The sequence below is a fragment of the Perna viridis genome, chromosome 10, assembly GCF_037379345.1.
Source record: "Perna viridis isolate PV_CMFRI_1.1 ecotype Kerala chromosome 10, ASM3737934v1, whole genome shotgun sequence".
NCBI lineage: Eukaryota > Metazoa > Mollusca > Bivalvia > Mytilida > Mytilidae > Perna > Perna viridis.
The window spans coordinates 2302019-2323031 of record NC_142454.1 but is presented as its reverse complement, the minus strand read 5'-3'; the positions used below and the strand labels follow the sequence as shown (position 1 = coordinate 2323031).

Genomic DNA, 21013 nt, shown 5'->3' with positions numbered 1-21013 from the left:
CCTAAGCTTTGAAAACAATTTTATCAATACATGTACATACAAATGATTGGTTCATAAACTGATCTATAAAATTGAAACAGAATATTATGGCCTTCAAAATCAATCATGTTCTGCTAACTCTAAATTGAACCTATATAGATGATACAATCAATTTATATTTTTCCTCCCTTTTCAGTTTTCACACAAAACGGTAACTGTTTAGTTCAGTAGTAATATTGGTTTATCATTTATATATACTCCTAGATGCTTTTTTGTCGCTCAGTATACTAATGAAAACTGCTAGAGTATTTCGCTTCTTTGTGCAGTATCTTTATTTTTCAGTCAACTTAATTTCTGACAACAGAATTTGTCGTTGTCCCCTTGTACTTGACCTTTCTATATTCTATCTTCTGTGTGTATTTGATAATGATTGAAGGGTAAAAAAAGATGTTATAAAAAGTTTACATGTACTCTGGTTTTTGCATCAGTACTAAGCAACTACCAGTATCTGAAATGCTTCATGGCTGCCTTCTTATCAAGAATATTTTACCCATCCTGGAACTCTCATTTCCTTAGAGTGATTGCTTAATGTATTAGAAATAACTGCACTATCGATATTTTAATGCACAAAAATTTATTCTAAATAGCTTTATTTTACCTAAGTTTTTTATTTCAAATTAAATGACTTCTTGATGCATTAGAGTTCCAAAATGTATGGTCTAATCCTTGGAATTTGAAAAAATGTATAGCATGACATAGTCAACTAATGAGATAAAATTTGGGAAAAGGCCAATAACTCTTCTTATTAAATTGCATGTGGAATATACATTTTGATTGGTATTGGAGGGTTAAGTAAGAATTTGTATTTTTGTTAAATGGGTTTTTTTGGTGTAATATTTCCTGAAATCCAGTCATAAAAATATAAAAATCTGTTTTTTTTTTGTTTTTTTTTCTTTCTGAGTAGAAGTTTTGTAGCTGTGTAGATGATGCTAGATTTTATATTTCAGGACAGTTGGTACAATCAAGTAACTGGAGCATTCACTTTATTTTGTTCAACTTAAAATGTATTTATATTTGATAAAGAAAATTGTTGTTATAGATAGAGAAAACAGAGCAAAATTTGTAATGTTTTGAATGATTCAGTATAAAGTATAAAATGTTCAATCATTGATATGTTTGGAAGTCAAAGTTAAACCATCAAAATCCTGAAAAACTTTTAAATATTCTTTGTTTTTATTCCAGGTCCTGCTGAAACCAAGGTTACATATCTACCAGATGGCACTGTAGTAGTGGTGTTCCCTAGCAACATGTCCATCTCTGTGGAATCAGGTGAACATCCAATCCTTGACAACCAACACAGGATGCATTTCAAAAGGAAAGTCATCATGCCTGGTAAACTTGTCCACAAACTGGAGTGGAGGTTCTATAAGCGTTCTTCTAAAGGACGATCTCGTCCACGCAAACCAGAACGCATAGGCAACAGGATGCGGGTAGGAGACTCCTTCTCACGGCATGCAAGTATGCATGACACGCATGGAGACGCTGCGAAAGGAAAAGCCCTCCTGGTACGTTATTTACATGTCCTTCCCGCCTGTAACCATGACAACAGTCATCTGCTCCAGTAGATTCCCTCTGAGCTTTTATTGTCTATATATAGATTGATCATTATGTATATCACATGCTGTGTATATATCTGTTTGTTTATGTTAGAGAGGATATATTTAGAAATACTTCTGGCAGATTTTTTCCTCAGTATACTTTGGAGTTGGGTAGCATTAGTATTTTTGTCCAGTTCATGAATTTTTGAATAGGAATACAGTAAGGGAAAAGGTTTTCCTCTTGTGGATATAGTTAGTATTTCTTGATCATTTTACCAGCATTTATTTTCTGATGTACATGCAATTTTATCAGGATCTTTCTACATGTATGTGTTCCAATGTAATAGTTAATTTTTCTTAGTAGTGACATTTTTACTTAGATGATCAACATGATATTTGTAGTAAGTTTTGTCTGGCCAACTTTATATCTTGAGCACTTGCCAAGAACTGATTGGTTGTATATCTGGAATGCAGACAAATCATTTTATCATGTGACACAATTTTATCCTTATTATACTGCCTTATATTCCTTCATATTAAAAGACTTATATTATCTGAGCACTGCATTATGCTCGATAAAATTTGACTTGTTCCTCATGTCTTGTAATGAACATTCAAGACTACTAGCTTCACAGCTGCATATTCGTCCTCTTACAATCAGTAACTCTATAGTCTGTATTGATACTTTGGGGATATATTGACAAGAATGTCAGTCAATCTGTACCACCTATTGCTTCACCCTTCTTTAAATTATGCTTACTCTCTGAAGCTCATCACTTTATCCATATCAGGATATTATATTAAGCAGATCCATGCTGATGGCAAATTGAAAAGAGAGTTGTACAATGTACTTGTGATATACTAATCAGTCACAGTGCTCCAGGTAATATTCTGCCCTACATAATAACATTGTTTATTATGGAATACCTGTTTTATTCGGTCAACAACAAACAAAAAAAACACATTGGTGCTCAATAATCAAGAAATCAGACCTATATTGTAAGGCAGAATTCTACCTTGACAGGAATAGTTAAAGATGTGGTATAATTCCTTAACAGTTTGTCATAAAACATACTGTCATCCTTTCCTAATGTAATGGCTGAGCTAGCTATCACTCTCTGCTTTCACCACAAATTCAGTTACTATACAATAATGTCATTCTCTGAAAGTGACCCAATTTTAGATTTTTCACTAGAGCACTGCTGTTCTTGGTAACTATGGCAACAGAGTGATATTTTGAAACCATTAAGTTTGTATGCATGAATTTTTTTTCAAATCTATGTTTTATTATTATTTTATTCATGTAGAATTATATTTTATGTTGCATAACATTGATCTAAAGTAGATATTCAAATTTAGCCATCTATATATATATCTTCCCAAGTTATATATTGTTCATATTAAGCATGTGACATTTTTTGGAATTACTGTTTAATAATTAAATTGTGTTCATTTTTTCAGGTTTTAATACATTTGAAGTTTACCCCACTGTTAAGCATGGAAACCAAAACTATTTTTCAATATGATTTAATGTGGGATTAACACTTTTGAAAGTAGAATATTTTTTTTTATTTTAGTTTCTGCTTTACTAGTTTATCATTTAATATCTAATAAACTTTTAAGAAACTTGTGGTTTTATTTTCATACAATTAATGTGCTGAAGATTTGTCTAAAATGTTAACATCTCTTGTCAAAAATCAGAATTATTTAAGAAATTTAGTGCTTAAATATCATTTAAAAAATGTAAAAAAAAAAATCAAACTATTTCAAGGAATGATAAGTCTAGGTTGGGAGACTAAATTATCATCTCCCCACTTTTAAATTTGAGTTGTTCCCCTTGCAGATTAATGGTGAAAATCTACTGACTGTTCAATATGACCTTGAATCACATGTTGAGACTATCATGAAGCGTGACCTTCAAGAAATCATTAAAATCCACTATGACAACTCTGGCCTCCCATTAAGCTTCCAACCAGCCAATGGACATCATGCATTAAACATTTCCTACAGACAGGATGGTCAAATCGCTACGTGGCAGTATGGTGAGATCAAAGAGCAGAGAAGTTATACAGGTAAAGGACTGCTGCAGGAACGTGTGTCATCGTCAGCTGCTAAGTATGTCTTCCGTTACAGATATGGCAGTAGGGTAAGTGCAGTATTAATATGAAGATTTGAAAATTGTTGACATTTTTACCTGAAATTTGTTTGGGCGGGGGATTTTTGTTTTTTGTTTGGAAAGTAATAATTTAATTGTGATTTTGTTATTTTAACTTTCTGGGTTGTAAAAGTTTGTAAAATTCACAACAATTCAGAATCATTCTAAGTGATTTGATTAAAATCCACAAAGATTTTGAGGTTTTACAAGTTGTTCCTGTGGGATCTGTTATTTAATGTGCTAGTATTTACCATTAAGTATGAATTAATGGGACATGTGGTTTATATTACTTTATTTTCTGCAGCCAACTGACATTTTGATGCCTAGTGGTCTGCAGTATCTACTTGACTATGATAACCAAGGCAACATCAGATTCCTCCGTACTCCAGGTCTTGGTAAACACTACTTCAGTAAGATAACTACTCTAGGAGTTCAGCGCTATCTTTACCATATTCCAGAACTGGAATTTCCGTATATCGAGGAGTATGATGGTAATGGGAAGTTATTACAGGTACTTTATCCTAGTGAGCAAAGGAAAGTTGTGTACAAGTACAACATGTATGCTCAACCAAAAGAAATATTTTTCGATGAAACTAATATTCAGTTTGAGTATGATGATCATATTTCACGATTGAAAAGTGGTGAGATTAGGAACAATGCATACAGTGCGATGGAACATTTCCGCTATATGGGAACTTTGACCAAAGAATATCGCATAGACTTTGCTAGGGACAGTCGCTTGACAGCTGCTGTCACTTCTTACATGTATGATAACAGTTTCAGATTGACAGAGATGAAAACTCAGTTTGGTAAAAACTTTACAACAACTTGTAATCGAGAGTATGATACTAATACTGGAAGGTTAATAAAACTGAAAAACTTTAAAATAGATTGGCCATTGGTTGACTCTGAAAGAATAAGTGATAGTCACATGACCATTACATCTGAATATGATGATTATAGCCGACTTCATGCAAAGAAGTACAAGTTTGGTGAGAAGGAGGTCTTAGAATTCAGTATTGGCTACGACACCATGAATCGTATTCACCACTGGAGTATGCGTATTGAAGAACAGCGAGATTATCAATATGTTTATGATATCAATGGGAATCTAGTTGATATATTTATAGATGGACAACCAACATGGCGGTATAGCTATGACAACAATGGAAATATAAACAAAATAACAGAGCGTAATCAGGTCAACAGAAATCTGAAATATGATAGTGGTGATAGGCTATTACAATCTGGACAACTACGTTATATTTACGACCAAGATGGTTTTCTGGTGCTTCGCCACAACCAGCAAGTTTCATTTAATTCTAATGGACAGTTTGTTAAGATCTCCAAAAAATCAGAATTCCGAATATTATACTACTATGACACTAAAGGTCGTCTTGTCATTGAGGAGTGTTTGGACAATAACTTTGGTGGCATTTTGCAGTTCTTCTATACAAATGTTGAGAAGCCACATCAAATAACACATTCATTTAACCATTCTAATAATGAACTATCTCAATATTTGTACCATCCTGATGGAAAACTGCTTGGCATGGAACGTAATGGAATTTTCTACTATATTGCTACTGATCCCATGGGCTCACCACTTATTATCTTCAACAAAGAGGGCAAGATCATTAAAAAAATGATCTATGACCCCTTTGGCAAACGTAAATTGGATTCAAACCCCGGTTTTCAGTTTGTATTTGGTTTCCAAGGTGGCATCTATAATCCTATAACAGAATTAGTTATATTTGATGGAAGAGTCTATGATACATTCAATGGGAATTGGATATCTCCACAGTACAACAATGTTTTACGGAATCTCAAAGATATAGCCAACAACCCAATGATGACCAATAACTACAGGTTCCCTGATTTGATTAATAACAATGTGAAAAGGCAGAATTTACCTATTTTATGTAAGTAATTTAATGTCTCAAATTCTTATTACTGATACCCCTGCTTTGAAGTGAGGGGTAAAAAATGATCATTGTGTCCATTTGTTTGTTTTGTCACAGTATTCTCTGCAACAGCAGCTTCAAATATTTCAGACTATAGCCACATCAACTTGTTATTTGACAACTGTTCAAATGTTGTTAATATGATTTCTACAGGTGGGGCACAGCGGTTACCTTAAGTGAGTTTTACTAAACATAGTTTTAGTTTTGAATTATGATGTAATATCTTCAAACATTAAGTTGTTTGCATTGTCTGTGATCTACAGTATGTACTGTGATAGATTATCATCAAGCTCTACACACATTGGTCTGTCTGCCTGTAGCCTTATGCCCTAGTAAAATAGATGTTAATTAAAGCTATTGAAAGTAATTGAAGTTCTGTTGACTCCAAACCACAACGAGTTACTTTGTATGCCGTCTGATACCGTCAAAATTATTAATTACGAGGCAAAAAGGATACTTATTCTGTTAGTATGAGCATATATATATGTGTGTGTGTGTAAAGGTGTCAGTGTCTTCCAGAATCTTTCAGTAAAACATTGTACTAGTATACAACTTGTTCTATTTAAGGGACAATTGATTCTTATCTGTTCAAACAATGCCAAGTTTGTTTATGATTGCATTGTACAACTACAATACTAAATTTTTATTTCATTCCAGCAATAAGTGAATGGCTGCTGATGCTTGGATATGATATCCGTAGTTTAGCACCAGATATATCATACAGTGGCGAAGTTCGTCCAAAGGAACTGGACAATCCTCATGTACTGCTGCCAATGTCCTCAGCATTCAAGTGCACCTTTTTACGAGACATGGACAATCTCATTTCAATGACTAATGTTCCTAAATCAAAAGTGTCTCCACTACAAAAAACTCCTGGTTTAGAGCCATCACCGCTCCCATTTATATTTGGTGATGGTGTTACATTGTCTTATCATGACGGTAAAGCTGTTGTTTCTACAAGTGATGATGCTCCAATGTGGGCTAAACAATTAGCAAAAATTTTTGTGAATTCATCACATCTAGTAAATCTTAGATACAATATAAAAGGCAAGGATATTCACCATTTAATCAAAACTGATCCTGGACAAGCCAGAAATGATCTTAATGCTCTTGGGATTACAAGTGACTTGGCTCAGTTTGAGAATGATATTAATGTGACAGTTCATCGTAACAAACATATTGATGCATTCAGACAGAACCCAAACCCAGAGACAGATATTCGCCTACATGGCAAGCATACTGTGATTAATATTAGATATGGGACTACAGTAGAAAAGGAGAGAAAGAGACTCTTCAGACATGCAAAAGACAGGGCAGTGAAACATGCCTGGGCTAGAGAAAAATGGATGCTGAAAAATAATCTGAAATCTAATTATAGGTGGAACGAGGAGGAAAAACAGAGTATTATTAACTTAGGTAGTGCTCATGGATATGAGGGACATGTTATTCGAAGGACAGACCAATACCCGGAACTGTCAGATGATTGTAATAATATAAGATTTACAAAAAGTAAAGGGGGTAGATAACATATTTTGGATTCATTTTGGGCAAGTGCTAATAATTTTGCAATTATTTTGTTGAGTAATGCTGAAAATAGTGAGATTAGTTTGCTCAAGTTACACCATGTTAAATGAGCTGTAGATCCCTGAGAACAAGAAATGTTTAAAGGGTAGACCATTATTGATATAGTTTAGAGGGTAAATCATTATGAATTAAATGGATGTTGGTGCTATGTGTGATTAAATTGACATTGAAAATTTGAACCAGATTTGTAGCTCTTAAAAGTGTTTTACTTACATTGTAATGTAACTGGAGCCTCAATTAAACTTTGATGCCTCTCAGTTCCTATATTTCAATCATAAATATTTCTTCCTCACAATCTAAACAAATCTTTACTCTATAGAAACTTTTACTCAGTTTATAGCAGAACAGAGTCTGACTAATATGAAATATTGTGTTGTATTTCTGCAACATGACATAAATGCACTCATCGTTAACTCTGGTTGAGGATTTGCGTAAGTTACCTCCCCTCTCTGGTTCAAATTTACAATGCAATATCATATATACATTTAGTGTTTGTAAAATCAAAACCATTGTTTATTCAGTGATGGTAAATTATATATGTGTGACAAAGATGTAATTATTTATTGTATTTTCATGTAATTACATGTAAATATGTAAATTATGTGCTGTGAACTTGTTGAAATACATAATAAATGTGATGATGACATTTTTAGAACTTTAAGTTCGATTATACAGGTCTGTTAAAAGCTAAGCTAGAAACATATGTTGAATATAGCTTTTCTTGCTTCTTTACTGGATGAAAATGTGTGAATTGATGAGATGTGGATATTACATTGCCATAAACAATTTACTTGACTCACAAACCAAATTGGAACATGGAAAAAAACTTATCTATACCATACTCATTTTACCCAGTTAAGTTCTTTTAACTGGGAAAAAATTTGGTTAATGAACTTTTCTTCATAATCTTTTATATAAACATTATTCAACAATAGTGCTAAGTTTTGTTAAAGGTTGTTCTTGTTATCAAATTTCATGTTAATAAAGTTCCATGTTAATTTGTTCCACAATTTAGGTCACAAAGCTAAAGCTGTCTTAAATAGGTGACAATACTTACATGTATACTGGGAGCACAGAACCCTACTATAAATAAAGGTTGATAGTTCATTGGTTCATTCTGAAACATGTGTTAGTGCCTATATCAGCTGCTGTCTAGCTAAGTTATGCTTTGAAGATATTCTAATGGAATGTCTAAATACCCCACTGCCAATACAAAATCCAGTTGTGTATACTCGATTTAGATTGATGAGAAACCAAAGTTTAATTATATTACATTGTTTTCATTGTTGAATTTGATAATAAAGAAACCTATCAATGGTCAGATATTTTGTATTAAAACAAGTAGATTTTAATTAAAAAAACTTAAAATATGTGACTGTACGAGCTACATGTATCAATGCTAGATGACATGGTTGTGTGTAAGGTTGTATGTGTGTAAGTGAGCTGATATATATTTTGTGTATTGTGCCAAATATATTATGATGTCATTGTTATTATTGCAATAAGTTTCATGCTAGTCCCTTTGTATTGTAACACTGTAAATTCAGAAATTATTGTGTGCACTAATTATTGCGACTTTGTCATGTAAGTCAAAAATAAGAATTTTTGCAAAAAAAAATAACACAGTAAGAAAATGTTTGTTGAAAATTCCACTATATCATTTTTAATTATTGGGATTTTAAAGTCAGGCACATTTTTTGCAATGATATTATGGACATTGCAATAATTTTTGTCTGAATTAATAGTGGTACCTCTGATGACAGTACAGTTGATACTTTATAAGTACAGTAAAGTACAGTATTGTAAAACAATTTGGAAGTCATCTATGTTTTAACTGAAATTCTATTCAAATTTTAGGTTTATTTACAAATTCACCAGTGTAGAATTTCTAAGTTTCGCCATTTTTTAAGTAATGCAGGTCTAAAATATTAATGCTATATTTTGTAATTCATATTTTATAGCAGTGGTTCAGAATCTGGAAGGTTGAATTCTTGGATATTTTTCTGTGATTAATTTTTGCAAGGAATTTACATCAGGCTTATTTTATTTGCTTAGTTCTGTACAAAATGTGGTTTCAAGATAATATTTGGTTTATGAAATGAGTTTCTCTATAAGTCCGGCATTCATTCTCTTTTTATGTATTTAAGTAAAGAAGGATCTCGACTCTCGATAAAAAGGACTAGATTTTATCATGGTTTCAAATGTTGAAAAATCAAAATTGAACAGTTTTATTGGGGGAATACTGTAAACTTAATGGAGAATTTAATATGCATGTCTTTAGGAAGAGTTCTCAGATCAAACAACATCTATTTCATTGCTTTTTATTTTCCTTTTTCACCACTTTTTTAATACTCAAATAAAACAATTGCACATTGCTTGGGTACTTTTTCTATCCTTAGTTTTTAGTATTTTACTTTTTATTTTTTTGATATCTATGCAATATAACTACTTCAGCATTTTGTTCAGTGCAATATAGTGTTGGTAGAACTATCTAAATATCTTCAAATTTTATTAACTTAATTAGAATTTTTGCTCATTTGGTTCATTATTCACACATGGTGTTTCCCCATATAATTAAAATCTATGACTTGATCTAGGCCTGATTTGGATTATATTTATTGCGTATATTTTTGACAATCAAATTAATTTTTCTTCTTTTCCTTAAGTTCGTAGAGTTGCCTCCATTTTGTACCATACCTATATTAAAAAGCATGTTATTGATTCATTCCTCATCATGATATGCAAATTATTAAGGGGAGGTAATTCCTGTGTCTGTAAGTAATGGGAGGTAACTCCATGCATGTGTCATATTTTTTTATGATTTTCATGTAGATCATTGTCATGAAGTCATATTGTATTGTTGCAAAAAATGAAGCATTTTTATTTCTAAAATGTACATGAAAAAAATAAAATATATATAGAAACAAAATTTGACTTTTTCAACTCACCTTAAATTGTTTTCTGATCCAAGAAGGTCCATATTTATGTGCAAGCAAGAAATGAATTTAGATGCTACTAGTAACAGAAATTGGTGTTACTGATTAGACAGACATCAAAGGGACATGTCTGACAACCAAAATATTATGATGGTTAGGTCCATGAAATATTCTCCTCAGTAGAGGTATACTTGCTTTTTATATGACTGCATACAAATTTTCAGTCGTATAATGGTATCACCCTGTCGTCATTAGCAACCATCAATTTTAGTTTATTTACAAAAACTTGAGTAAAACTTATCCAGTCTCTTTGAAATTGTCAGCCATTGTTCCTAGGGACAACATGGAGGACCCTAGTTTTTTTTTAGGTTTTTGCTCCACCCCTTTTGAAAATAAGGGGCTAATAGTGTGAAAATAGGTGTTATCAAAGAAAAAGCTAATGGTTAACAAGATTTTTATGATTCAGATGTCATTCTGTTCCTTTTGAAACACTGTTTTGAATTTGTTTGACAAGGTAGGCTTATCTTTTACCTTTTTTTTATTAGTTAAAGGGGTACAAAATTTGGCCGCACCCAAAAAAAATCAACTTTTCTTAGCTCACCTAGCCAAAAAGGCCTTGTGAGCTTTTATCATCACTTGGCATCTGTCATTGTCATGGGCATCTGAGTGGTCTGTTGTCCTTCATTAACTTACTTTAAGGTGGTAGACTTTGGGTAAGGGACATAAGTCTTGAAATCAGTGATAGTTTGTATTATATTCAATTTCACCAAAGCCCATCAAGCATCCATTTGAAACAGAATGAAATCAAGTTCAAGCTACTTTGATGCTTACATGAGATTGATGTAAAATTATGAATACAAACATTCCAATAATTTCTAAGAGTTGCATCCCTCCCTCTAGGTCTACCTCCTTAAAAATCTCCTCTGAATCCACTAAATAAAATTTGATAAAACTTGGTGACAAACATCCTGGGCATGTTTACTCCCAAAATTATAATCCTTATTTTTGTTTATATCTCAAAAACCATAAGATAGAAGAAATCCGAGATGTCTTAGCTTTTTGGCTTGAGGAGATCTATCTTCCCTGAAAATTTCAAGATAATTGACTTATATTGGAGTTATTGCACTTTTTTTGCTAACTTTACCCTTTTTGGCAGCTTTTGCCTATTATTTAGAAAAGTGTTTTGATGATTAATGTAAATTGGTCTTCAGTATCTATTAGTGGTGCTAATTTCGGAAAAATCTGTTGACCTTTCTTGGAGTTATGGTTCTCGGAAGTGTATTTTTTTTTATCCGGTTTTACACATTACTAAGAAATGAAAGCAGATTGATGATAATTGTAAAATGATAAAAATGGTATAGGTGTGTCAATTACCGATACTCATCACATGTGCTTATTCATAAGCTGAAAGACTTACCAATTTAAGTAAATATGTTCACAGTCATATTTATACCATGATATTTGGGGACAATGTGAAATGGAAAAATGTTTTAAAAATCTGAATTTCTGAAAAATTCCCTTTATATACTCAAACATTGAAAAAAGAGATATGCACAAATAAGCTAAACAATACACATAAAACTAAAAGTGAATCAGCAAAAAAAAACATGCAAAAAATCAACAAAAATAAACAGAAAAATAAACGTGAAATAACTACATCTAAACACACACACACACGCTGAACGGTAATAAAAACTGCAAACGGATTGCAATTCAGCAAGATATCACACACACACACACAAGTAAACGCAAATAAACAAAGAGAAAACTAAACGTTAATTAACAAAATTTACACATATTAATCTCAGAGGATTTGCTAAGATAAAAATAATCACAAAATCGATATTGTTCCTTCTTTTAAGGGACATGTCTGTTTCTAGAAAAGCAGAGAACGCTTACCCTACCGGTGCACCTGGTCCATATGCTCCCAGTTTTTAGTGGAGTCCGAGTTGCTCATTTACTTTTGTTACTTTGTATGTATGATTTTAGTTACTTTATGTTCTTTGTTGTGTATGTCCGTTTCCCATGTCTGGTCTTTGTCCCTGGATTGCATTCTTTTGATTACCGCTATAACCTTGATTCCCTTGATTACTCTTTGATTACCGCTATAACCTTGATTCCCTTGATCACTCTTTCAAGTACTTTAGTTAATATTAAGAGTAGGGAAGTTATTATTTCTGCAATAAATTGTAGGGATTTTGATGTAACATTAAGAAAGAACAAAGTTGTAGAGAGTATTCAAACAATCGAAATGATCTCAGACCCTAGATTACTCTTTAAACAAAGTTTACACAATTGTTGAAACTTCTTATTTGTAGTCAAATTCGGTTGGTTGGGTATTTTGTTTGACTGCCTGTTTGTTTGTTTGTTTTATTATTTTTTTGTTATTTTAGTGCGTGGACAGAGATACCCACCTACCCACCGCCCCCCTCCCCCCTCCCCCCGTGTACCCCCACAGTCATTAACCAAAACATGATTTTCAGGTACCCTTATACCTCTCAGTGATGAATCATTTTGTCGCTGAACCATTTTTTTTCTATTCACTTTTTTCTCCTCTGAGGCAAAATTACGATATTTGTTTTGTTTTTGTTTTTATTATTCTTATTAATAATCTGGCTTCTTTATATAAGTAAACAAACATATATAGGTATCACTAAATAACCAAAAACCCAAGAGTATTTATGCTGCAGTAAAAAGTTATAATAAAGTCGTAAAAAGGAGAATTTGCAGAATTTCTGATTTTCTTCTCTATCCCCTATTATTGCCATTGTTTAATAATGAAGTTTAAACCAGCTTTTTGTATGATACAGAACATTTATATGGTATCTTAGCTTTTGTATGATACAGAACATTTATATGGTATCTTAGCTTTTGTATGATACAGAACATTTATATGGTATCTTAGCTTTTGTATGATACAGAACATTTATATGGTATCTTAGCTTTTTGTATGATACAGAACATTTATATGGTATCTTAGCTTTTGTATGATACAGAACATTTATATGGTATCTTAGCTTTTGTATGATACAGAACATTTATATGGTATCTTAGCTTTTGTATGATACAGAACATTTATATGGTATCTTAGCTTTTGTATGATACAGAACATTTATATGGTATCTTAGCTGTTGTATGATACAGAACATTTATATGGTATCTTAGCTTTCTTAACTATCACTTTTAGATATTATTTTAAGGATTTTAAAAGATATCTTTAAAACTAATTATTTAGATTTTGATACATGTACTGTTCGAATCTAAAACAACTTCACACTTTACTGCAAAATTAGAACTTTTCTTTGTAAACTGCCAGAATATTGGACTTTATATTAACTGTTAGTGTTATATTATTATGTAGTCCTTGGTTAACTACAGCAGGAATATTGGCTGGAACTTTTATTGATGCGATGTCCATTTTGTTTCTTTCGAAAATCAGAATAGGTACATATAACAGACGACAGAGGATTTGTGAAGCCTGTTGGCATCTGCAACTTTCTCTTACAAGTGAAACCGCCGCAGGACAAAAGTTCTATAATTGGCATACCCCGTTTAGCTTCAAATGCAAAGAATTAGGTCCTTTTTATAGTTATTTATAAGATATCAAGTTTAACTCTACGTTATTTACGACAATAAACAACTTTTACTACGAACTAAAAAATGCTGATCAATTTGGTTTGAATGAACAAAGATCCAATTAAAAATAATTGACATCCAACCTCTTATCAGGGTCCGTTGTTCATTTCAATTCGAGTTGTCTACAATTAAATGTTACATTGATGTTAAGGATATGGTAAAACGTAATAAACACCAGCGCATACTAGTAACCTAAATAAACACCAGCGCATACTGGTAACCTAACTAAACACCAGCGCATACTAGTAACCTAAATAAACACCAGCGCATACTAGTAACCTAAATAAACACCAGCGCATACTGGTAACCTAAATAAACACAAAATAGGTATAAAACGTAATAAACACCAGCGCATACTAGTAACCTAAATAAACACAAAATAGGTGTAAAACGTAATAAACACCAGCGCATACTAGTAACCTAAATAAACACAAAATAGGTATAAAACAAAATACTAATAAAGATAAGCGTTGAAATTTACTCAAATCATTTTTATGTTAAAATTTGCGGATATCATTTATGAATTTTCTAAATTTTGTATATTTTTCTTTTGTCATGCGATTTTTTATTTATTTTTTTTTATTATTATTATTTTTATTAATATTTACATATAAACATTTATACAACATTAACTGACTGTGTTGAAGGGTACAGGAGTTGTATTTGCCGCATCCATTTTCTCGTACTAATGAAGCTTTTGCTTCTTAGCTGAGTGTGTTTTTGCCGACCTTATGCTCTGGCCAGGCTTTCTGGCACAATCACTTGTTTTGGGAATCACCAGTTCCCTATCAGTAGATGTTATAACATTGCTTGATGTCTTAACACCCTTTCCGCCAGAGCACATCAATTTTTGCGACAGAGTCATTTTTTTTTTTCAGATTTGCTCTGCCAGAGTGATTTTGTACACTGCAAGTGACTGGTAACACGAGACAACTCATAGTCTCCGCGTGCTTAAAGTGTACCATGTATTAAGCTTCCTTGCAGTGTAATCTCTTTATGGATTTTGTTGATCAACTCTGGCAGCTTTTCTGGCTTCCACTCCTAATTTAATTCAAGATGTGATTAATAGATTCATTTTCCATTGCAGAGGAATTCTAGATTCCGTTTTTCGAGCTTTATAAACATATTCCTTGATAGTAGGAATAATATTGCCCGTTAAGTAAGGACCAATTAGGTCTTCGCATTTGCGTTCGATTTCTGCCGCTTGCGATGTAAAGTCGACAGTTGGTCTCTATAAAACCTTGAGCTCCAAATATGTCTGTTATTATTTGCTAGGAGACTTTCTCATTCACACCTTGTTTCTTAAATGCCTTGACACATTTTCGCTCAAGTATCGTGTACAGAGTGTGTTTTCTTGAAACGCAGTTGTCGTGACATAACAAGCACCAAGGTTAAATGTTCTGTCAACACCAATGATAGAAGACCTGCAGGCACTGGCAAAATGCTTCATTTGAAAATCAATATAGCAAATAACATTTGGAGGCTTGCCGGAGGTCTGAACTATCTCTTTTATAAAAGGATGTTTGGCAGAATTCATGCTAATAACGCTTTGCATATCGTCAGCCACATTCTGTTTGTTTGAAGGATTATCATTTTTATGCATTAGATACTTTTGCTTCTTTTAAAAGCCCACGTGCTACCGTAAGTCAGTGATTAACACCTGGTTGACTGGCGCGTGGATGAATGTCATAACTTAATTGATCCGATTGGCTGAGTGATATGCGTAAATATAAAAATCTATCGGAACTTAGAATGATCTAGTATCCTGGCATATCTGCATTCTTTAAGAATTATTTCAAATATTTTTAAAAATAAAAATAGCATACAACATCAAAGAAATAGATAACATATACCTTAATCTTTTGATAAAAACATAGCATTTTAAAACTCAAATCTTTTTGCAAATTACGTTATTTTTCGCCCTTTTCAATTTATTTCAGTAGTATATTTTAAAATGTCATTGAAAATGATAAATTTGATTAATATTAGTTTCTCGAACTTTTAAACCTTATATGGCAAATATTTACCAGAGACACAAATGTGTATCAATGTCTCTGTTTTTATCAACTTTGCATGTACATTTTTTTTAAATATAACCAGATTTATAACTACTTACAATTATTTCTATTTTTTCTTTTTATAATTCAAACAGCAAATAAATATAGTCTCTCTCCTCTTGTCGGCAGTTTTTAGTTTCTTGTCGCTAATTCAAACTTCTTGTCGCTTCTTGTCGCGAAATCGATTTCTTGTCGCTTCTTGGAGATCTTTGTCGGTAATTATTGAGACCGGTTCACGGACAACCATAATGGACCTAACGAAGTAAGAGACAAAAGACCAAATTAAACCCAAATATCACTCAAACATAAGATATAATGATTTTGGAAACCTCTGTTGAAGTTATTTATTAAAAATGAATGCAAATTAAAGACGCTATCCGCCACATTCCCACTACCTAGACCATTAAAAAATAACAAAATATTGAAAATGGTCTACATAAAACAAATACATGAAACTCAATAAACAAATGAACAAATAAAACATAATTATATATCAAAGTCATCTTTATGTATCAATTTCATGACAATCTTTCCTTTTCTGTATACTAAGTTATAATCCATGTCTCGATGTACAGACGCTCCCACTGGTAAATACTCTTGTTCAATAACCTCCACAATGTCTTCTCGTACCTCCACAGTTTCTCCTTTTTTCTAGGAGGGAGACATTCCAACGAATTGATATACCACGGATTATCCACCATCATTCCCTTCATTAACACCACTGCTGAAGACGCAGGCGCGTAGCTGAGGCCAAATTGAAGTGTAGGCAAAATTACGGCAGGGGATACAGGAGGCGAAGCCCCCCCCCCCCAAGCTCCGCGGAGATAGCGTTTTAGAGCATCATTTATGCCTCTCCTGGATGTATTTTATCTATTAAAAAAATGACAAAATTAAGTGCAGGCAAAAGCTTTTTTGCCTAACGGCAGCTACGCGCCTGAGATGCATGATTGTGTGTGAAATTATGGCGCCTAACAAGATGAAAATTTCCCTCACTTGATCTACAGAACCGTTCTGGACAACCCAAACATTCAAACATTGTCTCACATGATGCCTGTGCCAGTGCCTCTGATACTGACGATAGGCATGGAAATGTCCTTTCCCACAGTCTGCCACAGGGCACATGTAATTATCTGTGAAAACTGGTCTATCAGACATACTGTAAAATAACAGGGTAAGTAAAGAAAATACTCTGGGTATTCACAATGTGCATATAGTCAAGCATACATTTTGTAAATATCAAAGATATAGGTATGTGGGTGACATACTTTGTATTAAGTAAAGACAATAGTACCGGAAATATTTCAACACGTTTCTTGTCAGGTTTTAAGGACAATCTTTTTTTTTTTTGAGATAAAGAAAACATATCAAATCAAGTATACAAACTCTTCTGATTCTCACTGAGAGTTTTAAATAGGTCTACGAAGTGATCATATAATATTCTTATCAGTAGTATTTTGTCATATCAACAAACTACTTAATATCTATGATAATGCTTGATATTTGTATACACTGTACATGTAGGATCTGAATAAATATTAAACCCCTCTATAGAATAAATTCTAACTTCTCCCACTAATTTACTCAATTAAAGGAATACATATCAATTATGAAATCAACTCATTACTTCCTTACCAACTGTTTACCATTTTACCATACCATTCAAACTATACTCATGTATATGATTTGAGTACCTAATTTAGGTACATTTGTACTAAGCGTAAATATATTTATATAACACATAAAGCTATATACAAGGTGAATATTTAGTAGGCTTTCTAACAACTCTTCCACATCTAGTTCTGTTTTGGGTAGGTGTATGAGGAATAGGTTCATCATCAAGATGAGCACTATTATCAGAAAAAGATGAATGGAAAAAGTTATCAAAGACAGGTGGTTCTATGTCAGTTTCATCTGACTCTGAATCCTCTATTGCAGGCTGACGCCAAGCTTCTGGAACTGAACCTAGATATGGCTTTAGATGATCTACATGAAGCACTATGGGCCTAGAATTTGGAACTTCTTGTACTCTGTAAGTAACTTCAGTAAGTTTAGTTAAAACTTTATAGGGACCTCTCCATCCTAAACCTAACTTAATACCAGCTGTTGGTGGATACCATAGCCATTGTCTAGGTTTAATACACCTATCATAGTTCTTTTTCTGTCTATTTGCAGCTAAATTCTGCCTTACAAAATTGAACATTTTCTCAAAAGAATAACCTATCGATTGAACATATTCTATGGGACAACAAACTTCTTTATCTTTAGGGTTTCCTACCATAATGTCAAGAGGATAAGACATTTCCCTACATGTTAACATTTTATGAGGACTTATTCCAGTAGAGTCATTTTCTGTGGCTCTGTTTGCCATTAATACAAAAGTTAACAGGTCATCCAAGTTATTTCTAAATTTATTGACAAACATTGATAACATCCTCTGTAAAGTTTGATTGAATCTCTCCACAAGGCCATCGCTTTGTGGGCGGTAAGGGGCAGTTCTAGTTTTATCAATTCCCAATATATCACACACAGATTTAAACAGTTCAGACTCAAATATCCTACCCTGATCACTATGAATTTGACTAGGCATACCAAATCTACAAAGTATTTCTGTAACTAATTTGTCAGCTTCTGTTAATGCATTATGATTTGGGACAGCAAAAGCTTCAACCCATTTGGTTAAGTAGTCTTGTACTACAATCAAATATTCATTCCTGTATTCTGTTACAGGAATTGGGCCTACTATGTCTACACCTATCCTATCAAAAGGACATCCTACTGAGGACTGCTGAAGTGGAAATCTGCCTACTCCTGGACCAGGCTTAGCTCGGGCACAAACTGAACATTCTCGAACCCATGCACTGATATCAGATGTCATACCAGGCCAATAAAATCTATGTTTAATTGCTTTTATTGTATGATCCCTACCTAAATGACCTGCAATAACATGAATTGACTACGAATCTCCTTGAGTAGAACTAAAAAAAAAGACTTTCATTTTCACCTTGATAATACTTGAGATAAAGAATACCATTCACTAGGGTTAATGACTCCCAAGTACTCCAAAGGTTCCTAACTACTACCTGTCACAATATCTCTCTCTGGTTTTTGATCATATTGATTCAACATTTCGACAACTTTAGCTGTATCAGGATTATTTTCTTGCCAGCTTAAAATGTCTCCATTTGACCAAATTCTCAACCAATTAGACATTTGTGGTAAATCAATATTATTCTCTGCTGCACCTTCCTCTTCCTCATAAGGAATGGTGTTATCAAGACAGACCTTCAAACCTTAAAGGAGCTATGACATTACCGTCACCATTTTCCAAAGTTAAACTACCATCAACCTTATCACAGCCAGGACAATCTTTCCTTTTGCATTACCTATAGGGTTTTCGAGATAATACATCTGCATTTGTATGTTGACTACCCTTCCTATGCTCTATTAAATAATCATAAGTATCTAGAACAGAAATCCATCGAGCAACCATTCCTTCAGGCTGTTTAAATCTTTTTAACCAAATGAAAGAAGCGTGATCTGTACGTATTTTGAACTGACGACCAAACAAATAAAGGCAAAAATATTTTACAAATATAACCACAGCCGAAAGTTCTCTATGAGTTGTACAATACTTCATCTGAGACTCGGTTAACATGCGACTAACATAAGCAATTACTTTTTCCTCTGACCCTTGAACTTGTGATATGACTGCAACTATAGCATGTCCACTAGCATCAGTATCTAAAATAAACTGACCCTCACCCATTGGATAACTGAGGTCGGGAGCTGAAGTAAGTTTTTCCTTCAAATGAACAAATGCATTTTGACAACTTTCATCCCATGCAAACTTCACACCTGTTTAGTTAAATTTGTCAAAGGAGAGGCAACTTCTGAAAAATTGAATAAAGCGACGGTAGTAACCAGCTAAGCCAAGATAACTCCGGACCTCATTTACATTTCTAGGAGCAGGCCATTCACTTGGAGCCTTAACGTTATCAGGATTACAACTGATTCCTTCATCTGACACAACATGACCTAAATAAAGAACTTGGTGTTGAAAAAGGAAACACTTTTGGGGTTTTAACTTTAAATTTGCACCCCTAAACCTATCAAATACAAGTTCCAAATTTTCCATAGCTTTCTCAAAAGTTGGACCAAAAATTATCACATCATCCAGGTAATATAAACACCTTTCCCATTGGTAACCCTTTAATACTATATCCATTAATCTTTCAAAACTGCTAGGAGCATTGCACAACCCGAATGGCATCACCCTAAACTGGTATAAACCTTTTTGACATGCAAAAGCTGTTTTGGGCCTGTCCTTTTCATCTACCATAACCTGCCAATAACCAGATGCTAAATCAATGGTACTGAACCACTTACCTCCTAATGAATCAAGAGAAGTATCAATTTTTGGGAGGGGGTATGAATCTTTTAAAGTAGCAGCATTAAGAAGGCGATAATCAATGCAAAATCTCCAAGTTTTATCCTTTTTAAGACATAGGATGACAGGGGCACTCCAGGGACTACTACTAGGTTCAATTACTCCCTGTTGTAGCATATTATCAACTTCCTGATCAATAACCTCCCTCAATTTTATTGGAGTTCTTATAGGGGGTATTTTTTATTGGTTTGGTATTGCCTGTGTCAATAGTATGCTTCACTAGGTCTGTTCTGCCTAACTTCCCATCTGGACCTAACAAAATATCTTGAAATTTAATGACCAGTTCCTCAATTTCTTCTTTTTGACTCTCAGTAAGTTTATCAGAGATCTTATCCGTTAAACATTATAAATGTTCTGGCATTTCAGAAGTTAGTACTGTTTGCTTTATCGCTACTGGGTCTGAGATCATTTCAGAAGTTAGTACTGTTTGCTTTACCTCTACTGGGTCTGAGATCATTTCAGAAGTTAGTACTGTTTGCTTTACCTCTACTGGGTCAGAGATCATTTCAGAAGTTAGTACTGTTTGCTTTACCTCTACTGGGTCTGAGATCATTTCATAAGTTAGTACTGTTTGCTTTACCTCTACTGGTCAGAGATCATTTCAGAAGTTAGTACTGTTTGCTTTATCTCTACTGGGTCTGAGATCATTTCAGAAGT

The 21013-nt window shown here is 33.3% G+C and overlaps 1 protein-coding gene and 1 long non-coding RNA gene across 20 annotated transcripts in view; both read left to right on the top strand.

Moving 5' to 3' along the window:
- Positions 1 to 10209, top strand: part of LOC148604142 (teneurin-m-like) — a 166848-nt gene extending 156639 nt beyond the window's left edge. For 15 of the 19 annotated variants that reach the window (XM_088549863.1, XM_088549879.1, XM_088549873.1 and 12 more), the window contains 6 exons: positions 176 to 190; positions 1222 to 1544; positions 1958 to 1978; positions 3421 to 3723; positions 4037 to 5654; positions 6354 to 10209. In XM_088549863.1, the coding sequence (XP_088405989.1) occupies positions 176 to 190; positions 1222 to 1544; positions 1958 to 1978; positions 3421 to 3723; positions 4037 to 5654; positions 6354 to 7222 (3149 nt within the window). In that variant the 3' untranslated portion in view covers positions 7223 to 10209. The remainder of the gene's footprint in view (positions 1 to 175; positions 191 to 1221; positions 1545 to 1957; positions 1979 to 3420; positions 3724 to 4036; positions 5655 to 6353) is intronic. The other 4 variants (XM_088549875.1, XM_088549872.1, XM_088549870.1 and 1 more) reach the window with 3 other exon arrangements.
- A 7443-nt stretch (positions 10210 to 17652) lies between these two features.
- Positions 17653 to 18799, top strand: LOC148604141 (uncharacterized). The gene is made up of 3 exons (XR_015916198.1): positions 17653 to 17717; positions 17845 to 17938; positions 18637 to 18799. It is a non-coding gene; the product is annotated as an uncharacterized LOC148604141 (long non-coding RNA).
- Positions 18800 to 21013: the final 2214 nt, after the last annotated feature.